At 34.5% G+C, this 11560-nt stretch overlaps 2 protein-coding genes and 1 long non-coding RNA gene across 5 annotated transcripts; 2 read left to right on the top strand and 1 right to left on the bottom strand.

The window, feature by feature from the left end:
* Window positions 1-293: 293 nt before the first annotated feature.
* LOC114314314 (uncharacterized) lies at window positions 294-6185 on the bottom strand. 2 transcript variants are annotated; one of them, XR_003647433.2, is made up of 4 exons: window positions 5992-6185; window positions 2906-3012; window positions 2613-2784; window positions 294-581 (listed from the first exon to the last, which is right to left on the bottom strand). It is a non-coding gene; the product is annotated as an uncharacterized LOC114314314 (long non-coding RNA). The 2 variants fall into 2 exon arrangements; XR_003647431.2 differs by lacking the exon at window positions 294-581 and adding an exon at window positions 927-1523.
* On the top strand, window positions 1295-4524 carry LOC114314313 (ADP-glucose pyrophosphorylase small subunit 2). 2 transcript variants are annotated; one of them, XM_028260789.2, is made up of 9 exons: window positions 1295-1483; window positions 1698-1988; window positions 2106-2375; window positions 2471-2638; window positions 2729-2832; window positions 2945-3056; window positions 3221-3319; window positions 3595-3720; window positions 4153-4524. In XM_028260789.2, exons 1-9 carry the CDS (start codon window positions 1295-1297, stop codon window positions 4267-4269), a joined length of 1476 nt encoding a protein of 491 aa, XP_028116590.2. In that variant the 3' UTR covers window positions 4270-4524. The 2 variants fall into 2 exon arrangements, with proteins under 2 accessions (XP_028116590.2, XP_028116591.2); XM_028260790.2 differs by having other exon boundaries at window positions 3595-3669; window positions 4153-4361.
* RAP (RAP domain-containing protein) lies at window positions 5996-11245 on the top strand. Its single transcript, XM_028260788.2, has 3 exons — window positions 5996-8412; window positions 8606-8688; window positions 10868-11245. The coding sequence occupies exons 1-3, from the start codon at window positions 6507-6509 to the stop codon at window positions 10934-10936; spliced, it is 2058 nt and encodes a 685-aa protein (XP_028116589.2). The 5' UTR covers window positions 5996-6506; the 3' UTR covers window positions 10937-11245.
* Window positions 11246-11560: the final 315 nt, after the last annotated feature.

The following is an 11560-nucleotide window of genomic DNA, read 5'->3' on the forward strand; positions in this document are numbered from 1 at the left end:
AAATAGTGAATGATTTTGCACCATCTCTGCATATTTACATATATACTATTATACAAAGTATACAAAACACTTAGTATGAACACTTGTTATCCCTATATCACCCTTATTTAATTGTCTCAGTTTAAAATTTAAAATTTAAATTTTTGACTTTTTTTTTTCAACTAAATTTTTCTTTGTCAATCAATAAAAATCGTCCATCTACATTCTACTAAATGATTTTTATAGGGTAACCAAAAAACCGACTATAGAACCGGTATTACTAGACTTTCTACAACAATTCATAAACCCAAATGTCATCAAAGGGCAGTCAATACCTACCTGCAACCACCCAAATGTCATCATATATAATATAAGCTAACATACTTCAACTCAAAGCCTCATTTTCCCTCAATTTTAAGACCAATCTGCCTTGTCTAAGAGATCCCGAAAACACGGGAAAAAAAATTGAAATACAAAATAAAAGAACTCTTGTACTGATCATCACATACGTAAACCAGTATTATTTTGGATAGAAAGTCTCAAAATTAGTAACTCCTATCAGATTTAGAACAAGTTAGAAAATCCTACCAGAATCTCTATTCCTGCCAAACAAACATTTAATCTGGTAAATGCACCAAAGTTTACATCAAAAGAAGGCAAAAAATTGTAAACTATAAATAGTTTTTTTAAAATTTTATTTTATAGTTTAATAAAGAAAAGAAATACAAGGGAAAAGCAGACGTTCTACAGGAGAATGGTCAAGCGAAGAAGCCATCTCAGGCATAGATTGCCTTTATGATGTGTTGTTAATAATAGTGATGCACTTTAAACTCCTTGGTAACAAAGTGAAGGAAATGCTTCTTCCCAAACAAAAAGAATAAAGAAGAAAAGCATAGAGGAAAACTTAGAATCAAAGTCAAGCACAGACATGGTAACACAAACATGGATTTCTGACAATTCAATACATCCATCTTCATAGCTACGTACGTATTGATAAAAAGTCCATCTATCTATATATATATGTAAATGATACAGCTAGAGTAGTAATTGGCAAGAAAGATCCCTCTGCAGCAGAATTCAGGTGGAAGAAGAAAGCAAAATATTCTCTACATATGTAATCCTCTCTCTCTCTCTCTCTCTCTCTCTCTCTCTCTCTCTCTTAAGTTCTCCACCACCACTACTAAATACAAGGCAGACAAAATGAAATGAAACTAATGACATTTCGAGTTCAAGAGATATCATACAACAGGGAAATTTTTTTTTTTGTTTTCATTTTTTTGTTTTCTTTTTTTTACTATTCTCTCTTTCTATTGACATGGTGACATTGCATCTTTCTCTTCCTGCTTCTGTAAATCTGAAACCAAAACTTCCCATTCTTGGATTGTTTCAAAATCATCATCAACCTCCTTTACCAAAGCTTCCTTCTACTGTTTTTCCGGGCTTGTCTATGACCAGTTCACCGCAACCTCAAGATCCCATTATGCTATTTCCTCCAGCAAATCAGGTCTAAATTTTTGTATCCCATGTTTATCAAATGATTTTTCCTGATTGTAAATACTTACATTAATACATTTGTCTATTAAGGAGGGGCTATTGGTGATGAAATGGTAATCGTGTAACTTCCTTTTTGTTTTCTTATTTTCTGCCCCTTACGTTACATTTCATTGCTGGTTTCCAGTGATTAATGAAATTTCACCACTATTTTTATTTTATGTCAGAGTGTTGCAGCGATAGTGTTTGGAGACGGATCAGATTCACGGCTCTACCCACTGACAAAGAGAAGATCGGAAGGAGCTATTCCTATAGCAGCAAATTATAGACTAATAGATGCAGTTGTGAGCAACTGCATTAACAGTAACATAAACAAGATATACGCTCTCACGCAATTCAACTCCACTTCTCTGAATTCTCACCTTACAAAAGCTTATTCTGGACTAGGTCTCGGGAAAGAGGGGTTCGTTGAAGTAATTGCAGCGTATCAGAATCTCGAAGACAAGGGCTGGTTTCAGGTCAACAACCAGTTTTATTTTCCCAATTTCTCTTATTAATGCCAATAAAATTCACATTTGTGTTTTTGATAATGAATGTAGCTTTTAACTTTCTGGCTTTCCTCTTTATTTACTTAGGGAACAGCCGATGCCATAAAAAGATGTTTATGGGTTCTAGAAGAGTATCCGGTTGTTGAGTTTCTAGTCCTTCCCGGTCACCATCTTTACAGGATGGACTACCAGAAACTTATAGAGGCCCACAGAAACAAGAAGGCCGATGTTACTTGTGCAGTCTTGGCTAGCATGAGAAATCGGGATTCAGAGTTTGGTATTTTCAAAGTAAATTCCGATAATAAAGTTACTGAGTTTAGAGAGAAACTAGGAAAAAAGCCAGTGAAGTGCATATCAGTAGGTTCTTTTCCCCTGCCTTCTGTGCCCAGTTTTTTTTTTTTTTAAAAAAAAACTTTTCATACTTTCTAAACGAGCTTAATTTTCAAACTCAGGTAGAGAACTCAGGGAAATCCAACGATTGTGTTCATAATAATTTTCTTGGAATGGGGATATATGTCATTAACAGAGATGTGATGAAAAAGCTTCTAAGAGAATATTTTCCCAGAGCAAATGACCTAAGAAGTGAAGTAATACCTGGTGCAATATCCTTAGGGATGAAGGTCAGACTTTTCTGATTATACAAGATCATAATCATCTTTTTGCTTCGTTTCTGTCCTTCATTCTCAACTCTAAGAAAATTTCTCAATCAGGTTCATGCTTATTGCTTTGATGGATATTGGGAGGACATGAGAAGCATCAAAGCATTCTACCAAGCAAATATGGAAAGCACAAAGAAAACAAACATCGGATATAAGTCAGTAAGAAAAGCTGAAAGAATAAAGACAGTGCATTCCTTTTAGTGAATGTTTTGCTTTAAAAAAACTGACCCTTCATCGACTAACACAAACTTTGTCTTTTGGTATCAGCTTCTACGATAAAGATTCTCCTTTGTACACTCTGCCTCGACATCTACCTCCAAGTCTAATAACTGATGCTGTCATAACAGATAGCGTCATTGGAGATGGTTGCATTCTCAATGTAAGAAACTAATATCTACCTACCAAACATTCAGCCTTTGAATATTTATATAAATCACAAGCAAAAATAACAAGAAAATACATGCTATGAAGAGTTTCTTGTATGTGAATCTTGTTGATTGATCTTCTTTTCCGGATATCTCTTCTTACATTTTCTATAAGCAGAGGTGCAACATCAAAGGTACGGTTGTTGGTCTGCAGACAAGGGTTGGAGATGGGGCTATAATTGAGGATTCAATACTCATGGGTTCTGATGCCTATCAGGTAAGAGACATCATAAATGTTTTTAGCTGTAGTCCATTCGCGCAACATTTCTTTAAGCATGCAACAAAAAATAAATGAATCTAAGTCATTTTAAGATATCTTCATAGCAATTGAGACAAGTATAATTTGTAGCTAAACAATCCACAATTTACTTGTTTCTCTTAGCATCACTTGAAGCTTTTATCATCGTTGTTTTTGCAAATGATATCAATGTATAAATTCAAAGGCTTTAACGCCATGTGGCATCCTATTTCTCACAAAAGTGTTTGTTACAGATGCAAGATGTGCAGGCTAAAGGCATCGAAGGCAAGGACATGGGCATTCTAATTGGAATAGGGGAAGGTTCACACGTAAGGAAAGCCATAGTTGATAAGAATGCAAGGATCGGCAAAAATGTTATGGTACTATGATATAGTATAGAAATACTGAAATCAATGAACATAAGGATAATCAGAATGCAGTTATCAACTTTGAAATTTTAAATATTGCAAACATTAATATTTGAGTTTTCAATGAAGGTTCTGAAAATACAACCTATAACAGTGGCAAACGAAAAAGAGGTCCACGCGTTTTCAATTTCAAACCAATAATTGCATTATCCCATTATTAATTTCAACATGGCAACTATGAGTACAGAACAATTAGCATGAAGCTCAATTTTTAATAATTCAAGAAATTGGAGATAAATATATGTAGAAAGTATATGCTTGTTGAGATCTTCGATTGCATTACTCTATAAATTGATTCTCGTGACATACAGTTATCCATAATACTTTTATAAGGGTATTTCTTTAGTTATTGATGTAAAATATATGTGCTTTGGTGCTATGTAGATCATAAATAAAGACAACATTCAAGAAGCAAATATGGAAGCTTACGGCTACACCATCAAGGCGGGGATAGTTGTAATTCTAAGGGGCGCAGTGATACCAAATGGAAGCATCCTATAGGAACTGTACAATTGATAACTCAAAATCATTCTTTAATGAATTATACTTCAATTCTTTTAGACATGTTATCTCAAAATTTAAGCCCAACAAAAGATAGAAGTCCACACAGAATAATTGATGTCCATAATAGTGCTTCAAATCATTCAAAGAATTTAGTTTATGCAGTTAATCAAATCTCAAATTAGTTCACTTGTAAGCTCCTTGATACCATTTAAATACCAACAGAATAATAGCAATCATCCTTTCATCTCAGTTTCTCCAAATTCTGTTTGGTTAAAAGAAGACGAAGGACAATAAATAAAATTTCAAAGCCTTCTCATTGTTGTTATAGCCTTAATTAAGTGCACCTTTCTCCTTTTACAGTACTCAGTGAGCAAACAAAGTGGCAAAAGATGACAGAAAATACAACAAAAAAAGTCACTAGTAGATATTCAGTATTTCTAGCTAGCATGATTGATCGTATACAATATCTGTGTATTTGGATATTAGCAATAACATTACGCATATTTGGATGTATTCATGTGCATATGCAGCCAGTATCGGTATATAATCTCATTTTCCTGTTAAAATATGTACATCTTTGTGTTAAGTACAAGAATGGGACAAGGAAGCTGAACATGCCGCCTCTTTGGGCGTTTTCCTTAATAAGTAAAGTTTGAATTTGAATACACTTGAAGATCTGTAAAATTTATGAGTTTGGCTCAAACTTGGCTCAATAAGATAATAAGCACTTGAAAGGCCACATAGAAAACTATGCTACTTGAGCTCAACTCATGATCAAGTTGATCTCATTAAAAATTGTCCAAAAATAAATAAGTCAAGTTTGAACACTCTTTTTAATCTCATTAATTCTTAACAAGTCAAGCTTAACAACTCACTAATCTCATTAAATAAGTCAAGCTTAACAACTCACTAATGGCTTCGACTCGTTTACATTGTAAAAGTGTTAAATCTATTGCACATATGCCACTCATTGTAAAATACAGGATGAAGATCATAAAGCAAAAATATTGCCGTGACAGGATGTTGTCCTAATCTGATAACATGGGCATGAGCATTTTATTTTTGTTTTAAATACATCTGATATCACAATAATTTCGATTTGGTGATATTGTAATTCATAGGAAAGAATCATAAGATCTCAGTAAATTCAGAAAAATACTTGAGCTGAATGTAAGAGCTTTTCCAATCTAAACATTGCTTAGATTTTGTGTCAAATTTGGTGTAAGGTTTACTACAGCTAAAATTTGACAACTCTTTTTTTAACTTTTTTGATGATGAAACGCGCATAACATTTTTATTTGTCATTTTGAGAGAAATTGCTATATTTAACGTTTAACATTGAGTAGTGTTAGGAGATTTCCAACCTTCAACAGGTTGTAAATTTGAGTACCAAACTTGCTTTGATATGAATTGTTTTAATCATATCATCAAATTTTCATCAAAATCTTTTTAAAAATTCATCTCTTATCCCAAATTTCCCCTTCCATCAAATTAATGAAAAAAAATCAATTCTAAATTTTCATTAAATTTCAATTTGATGAAAAATTTAATAAGTTTTGAGTGTTCAATTTGATGAAGAAAAAAGAAAAAAGAAAAAAGAAAAAAGAAAAAAGAAAAAGGAAAAAGGCTCCATGATTTCATAAACATTTAATAAAATGATTGGAGACAAATTTTTGAACACTTATTCAAATTTAAATTTAATGATACATACACACATACCTACAGAGAACAGTGAGTTGAGTTGAGTTGAGGTGAGCTGCTCAATCGATGGCTATGGCGATAGCGATCGCAATTAAGAGAGAGGCATAGAGACAAAGAAACCACAAAAATCTTTTATTTCGTCGAAACAGGTTAGGCGCAGTGCAACGTCGTCGTTTAGAGGTAGTTTTTGTGTTTCGAACAAGATATGTCAGTCGTTTCATGTACACACACATACATAAAGACGCACTGCTCTTATCCAAAACATACTCCTCTCTCCAAGTGGGAATCAAGGAGCTCTTGGGATTCTGAATAGCAGAAGAAGAACAAGAAGAATCTGAAGAAAGAAGAAGAAATCCCCAAATTGGTTTTGGTTTTGGTTTGCACTCTTTCTCTCTACTTTTCTTTCTCAATTTCTTCTTATGAATTACTTTGGTTTGATTTTTGTCATAATTAGTTACTTACAACAAAACTAAACAAATCTCTGTAAGGACTAAAGAGAGAGGTTAATTAATTCCTTGTTTATTGATCCCCAAATGGATGCATTGTTAAACACTACTAGTTTCCCTACTCCTTCTCCTCATAGATGCTCACCTTCACCTCCACCATGGCCCCCCTTGCTTATTCTTAATCCAAACACAACCCCAACACTTCAACACCACCACCACCACCACCACCTTCCACTGATGATAAATACTAGTACAAGAACTGGGTACTCCATCAGGACATCCAAGATGGATTTTTTCCATAAAAGTTACTGCATGGCTCTAGGCAGAGAGAATAATTCTATTTCCCTTAGAAATTTAGATAATGCTGCTGCTGCTGCTGATGATAGTGATGATGGTGAAGATTCTTCTAGTATGGATTGGGAATCAGAATTCCTTGGGGAGCTCCACCCCCATAATTTCCTACCTCCTAAAAAACGAAAACAACTGCAACAAAAACAAAACTCAAAGATGCCCCAAAACACTTATGATGATGATGGCATGGACTGGTGTGTCAAGGCCAGGAAGATTGCCCTCAAGTCTATTGAATCAAGGGGCTTGATCCATTCCATGGAGGACTTGATTAATAAAAAGAAGAGGAAGAAGAAGAAGAAAAACAACACCACCAAGAATAAACTGCCAATAAAGAATAAGAAAAAAAGGCTAGTTGATGAGGATGAGGACGAGGATGAGGATTTGGATATGGAGGAAGATTTTGACCTAGAAAATAACAAGAAGCCTCTTTCAAGGAATTTGAGTATGGTTGCAGGTGGGATGTTTGAAGAAATGAAGGAGAGAAACATGGAAACCTTTGTTCAAAGGCTTTCACAATTCTCCGGGCCTTCTGATCGCCAGAAAGAAGTCAACCTGAACAGATCAATTGTCGAAGCACAGACTGCAGAAGAAGTATTGGAAGTTACTGCCGAGACAATTTTGGCCGTCGCCAAAGGCTTGAGCCCTTCGCCTCTGTCTCCTTTGAACATTGCCACTGCACTGCATCGAATAGCTAAGAACATGGAGAAAGTTTCGATGACAAGGACTCTTAGGTTGGCATTTGCCCGCCAAAGAGAGATGTCTATGCTCGTGGGTATTGCAATGACTGCATTGCCAGAATGCTCTCCTCAAGGTATCTCGAATATTTCGTGGGCATTGTCGAAGATTGGAGGTGAGCTTCTTTACTTGTCGGAAATGGATAGAGTAGCAGAGGTGGCCTTGACCAAGGTCAGTGACTTCAACTCACAGAATGTTGCTAATGTAGCCGGTGCTTTTGCTTCAATGCAGCACTCAGCTCCTGATCTCTTTTCAGAATTATCAAAAAGGGCTTCGAATATAATTCACACTTTCCAGGAGCAAGAGTTGGCTCAGGTCCTGTGGGCTTTCGCTTCTTTATATAACCCAGCTGACCCTTTACTGGAATCTCTTGATAACGCTTTCAAGTATGCTGACACATTCAAATGCTGCTTAGATGAGGAAAAACTAGATGCTGACCGGGACAGAGTCTTAGGCTCTCATGTGCTAAATTTCAACAGAGATCAGCTTGGAAATATAGCCTGGTCTTATGCTGTTCTTGGGCAATTGGATCGGATTTTCTTTTTCCATGTGTGGAGAACTCTAAGCCACTTTGAGGAGCAAAGAATATCGCCACAGTATAGGGAGGATATAATTTTCGCTTCTCAGGTTCATCTTGTGAACCAGTGCTTAAAGCTTGAATATCCACATCTTCAGTTATCTCTAAGGAGTGATCTAGAGGAGAAAATTGCTCGTGCTGGAAAGACTAAGAGGTTTAATCAGAAAACGACTTCCTCATTTCAGAGGGAAGTTGCTCGTCTTCTTGTTTCCACTGGCCTTGATTGGGTCAAGGAGTATTGTGTGGATGGGTACACTTTGGATGCGGCCTTGGTTGATCAAAAAGTTGCTCTGGAGATTGATGGGCCAACGCATTTCTCTAGAAATTCTGGTGGGTAACATGTTATCCTATGTTCATTAAGGCTGTGTTTGGATCATGGATTTGAGGTAGGGATTTGGAAAGAAATGACTTCATTTCGCTCACTTTTTCCTTTCTCTTTCCAAATCTTTATCCAAATCCATTATCGAAACACAGCCCAAATGTTTTAGCATATCCTGTATACTGATGTTATTCTTCTCTACAGGAGTTCCTTTGGGACATACAATGCTGAAACGCCGATATATAGCTGCTGCTGGTTGGAAGATAGTATATGTTTCTCACCAAGAGGTAAATTCCCACATTTAACATTTCTGCATCAATGTTAGATTTGCATGTACATATGTTCGCAATATATAACAATTTAATTCTGGGGTTGAGGTGGGATAAAGGAATAAAATTCTATCGGAAGGGTGTTTTGCACCAACATATGTTGATGGATTGCAAACATGAATGGGCATTGAAAAACTTTGAGAACAAATGACGAATATTCAAACTAATTACGGAAATTTTAAGCAATTTTTTGGGACTTGTAGATTAATTTACATATTTTAGAACCACTTGTATAGCTACATATTTCTTTTGATGACTAATGAAGTCAGGGGCATAACTAGATAGGGTCATGTGTGTGCGTACAAAACATTTAAGCACGCCAAATGTCATTTTTAGATGCCTTATGTCTTACTTATAAAAATTAAAATTAAAATCATTTTTAGATGTTATTATGCTTTGATATGAAATTTTGGAAGATACTTAACTCAAGATTGAGGACTAATAGGCAAGTTTTCCATGAGATTAGTTTTTAGAAAATAAAAAGGGAATCAAAAGAATGGTTAAGGATGGTTGTAATAATTGTTGACCTGCCACAATAATGTATGTGAATAAACAATGATAGCAATTCTAATGAGGAGAGTAAGAATTATTTACTCAAAAGCATGTGAAAACTGATTCTAAGGTCTGAAGCTCTACTATACTCAACAAGCCTTTGTCTAATTACTTGGGTTTGGCTACATCGATCCATTTCCCTAAATAGATTCTGTTTGAAGTCGTATTCGGTGAAGTTTAAAGTAATAATGTTCTTTCTTATCGTCTCAACCTATGTTCTCATCGGCCTTCTGTTTCATTGACCACCCTCCATGTGGATCAATCACTTCTTACAAATGCATTAATTGGTCTATGATACACATGACCATATCATCTCAAATGGCTTTACCTTTTTTTATCGGCAATTAGTTCCAATTTTAATTGCTCCCAGGTAGATTCATTTCTTTTCTTGTAACACCACTCATCCATTTTAATTTTTCATTTCAGCTACTTTCATTTTTTGAACATGTTTTTTTCTTAACCACCCAATTTTTGGTACCACACATCATAGTAGGTCTTATTGCACTCCTAAAAAAATCCCCTTCAATTTAATAGGAATCTTGCACTCACACAACCTTAATTGTAGAAATTGCATATTGGGGGTGATGTTTTCGCTCTAGAATCACAATTCTGCAGTTGAGAGCAAGAATTGAACTAGAACAGCATTTCTGTTGAGAAAAAATCAGATTTCCAACTAGAATGAGACCACTCTCAAACATTTGAATCCCAAAAAAAGAGAAGAAAAAAAAAAAAAAAAGAAGTTATAGAAAATATATTTATCTATGGAGAACATATATTTATCCTAAATTTTGCCATTCCTCTTGAGAACTAAAGGATGAGAATTTTTTTATTCATCTTCAATTTGGGTTCTGTGAGAATTGTGTAAATATTTTTGTTATTAGTGATGAATTGTTAATATTGTAATGAGAATTTTTTATGTTTATATTTAACAATTTTAAGTGATCACTTATTGTTTTTATTTTAAAAAGTTCTTAAAGTATATTTATGTGTTTATATATAAAATAAAGAAACACTCCCCTCTACGAACTCCAAACATCATAGTCTTCAGTATGCCCTCACTCCCTTGTCCCTGCACCTACTTCATGCAAATAAACACACAACACTCGTAATGCAGTCTTTCATTTCATCCTTTCCACTTTGATTTTATGGTCCACCTCCTTCTCTCAATCATTATGAATAATCGACTCAAGATATCAAAAATGATCACTCTGAGTATCTTGCCATCATATTTTACTCTATCTTCATCCCTAATTCTAATATTGCTAAAGTTTCACGCTATATATTATGTCGTCATCCTACTTAACCTAAACTGTTTAGATTCTAAATTCTCTCCACGGTTCTAACTTAAAGTTTACTCTTGTTTCGTTGACTAAACTATATCGTTTGCAAATAATTATGGTATATCCTCTTGAATGTTCTTAATTTATTTTTTTCTCTCAAAATTCTTACACTAGTCATGGCTTCATCATGTGGTCTGTCTCTCTGTCTCTCTCCTTTTTTTATTTATTTAATAACTTATAAACATAATTTCAGAAATAAGGATAAGAAACTGATATGAAGCCCTTTTTTGTTATGTCTTTTGCAGTGGGAGGAAGTTCAAGGTGGGTTTGAGCAGCTAGAGTACCTAAGAAAAATTCTTAAAGATCACATATAGGAGAAGGCAGGGAGCACCAACACTTCATAAAAGTGAGAGAGGTGAAGTGGCAAGGGATATTGAGTTTGCAAAACCAAGGCATAGAAGGATTTGTGATGCACCTTTTCTTATGTTTGTTTTTTCCCCCTTCTTATAAGATCAATATACAACAGGTCTCCAGTTTTACCCACTCTTCATTCTTATAATGAAGTGCATCTGTATCTAGCACTTCACCCATAAGGCTGTGTTTGTGTCTAATTTGGGCAAAGATTTATTGCGACCCATAAAAAAAAAAAAGTATATAAATATAAATTAAACCTTTTTTCTTTTTTTTTTCTTCTATTTATCTCACATTTTCTTTCGCATTATAAGTTTCTGTCTAAATCTGACATCCAAACAAAACTTTAAAATTTTGATATTTTAAGTATATTATGTGGATAGGTGGATCTAACTATTTTTTAATAATATAAAGTTAAGGTGACCACATTATGGGTTGTTTTGGAAAGTTGATAAAAAGTTGGTTTTTGATTTTTTATCAAGTTTTTTGATTTTTTTGAAAGTGATTTGGGAAGTTGGTAAAAAGTTGGCTTTTTACTTTTTAGTTTAATATTTATTTATGGTGTTAAATCAAATTAAAATGATGAA

Source organism: Camellia sinensis, chromosome 6 (assembly GCF_055761805.1).
Source record: "Camellia sinensis isolate YWXY chromosome 6, ASM5576180v1, whole genome shotgun sequence".
Classification (NCBI taxonomy): Eukaryota; Viridiplantae; Streptophyta; class Magnoliopsida; order Ericales; family Theaceae; genus Camellia; species Camellia sinensis.

Coding starts and splice junctions, on each gene's coding strand:
- LOC114314313 (XM_028260789.2), top strand. CDS start 1,295: ATGGTGACATTGCATCTTTCTCTTCCTGCTTCTGTAAATCTGAAACCA. Junction 2,833..2,944: donor AAAACAAACATCGGATATAA/GTCAGTAAGAAA, acceptor TTTTGGTATCAG/CTTCTACGATAAAGATTCTC. Junction 3,057..3,220: donor GAGATGGTTGCATTCTCAAT/GTAAGAAACTAA, acceptor TTCTATAAGCAG/AGGTGCAACATCAAAGGTAC.
- RAP (XM_028260788.2), top strand. CDS start 6,507: ATGGATGCATTGTTAAACACTACTAGTTTCCCTACTCCTTCTCCTCAT. Junction 8,413..8,605: donor GCATTTCTCTAGAAATTCTG/GTGGGTAACATG, acceptor TCTTCTCTACAG/GAGTTCCTTTGGGACATACA. Junction 8,689..10,867: donor TATATGTTTCTCACCAAGAG/GTAAATTCCCAC, acceptor TGTCTTTTGCAG/TGGGAGGAAGTTCAAGGTGG.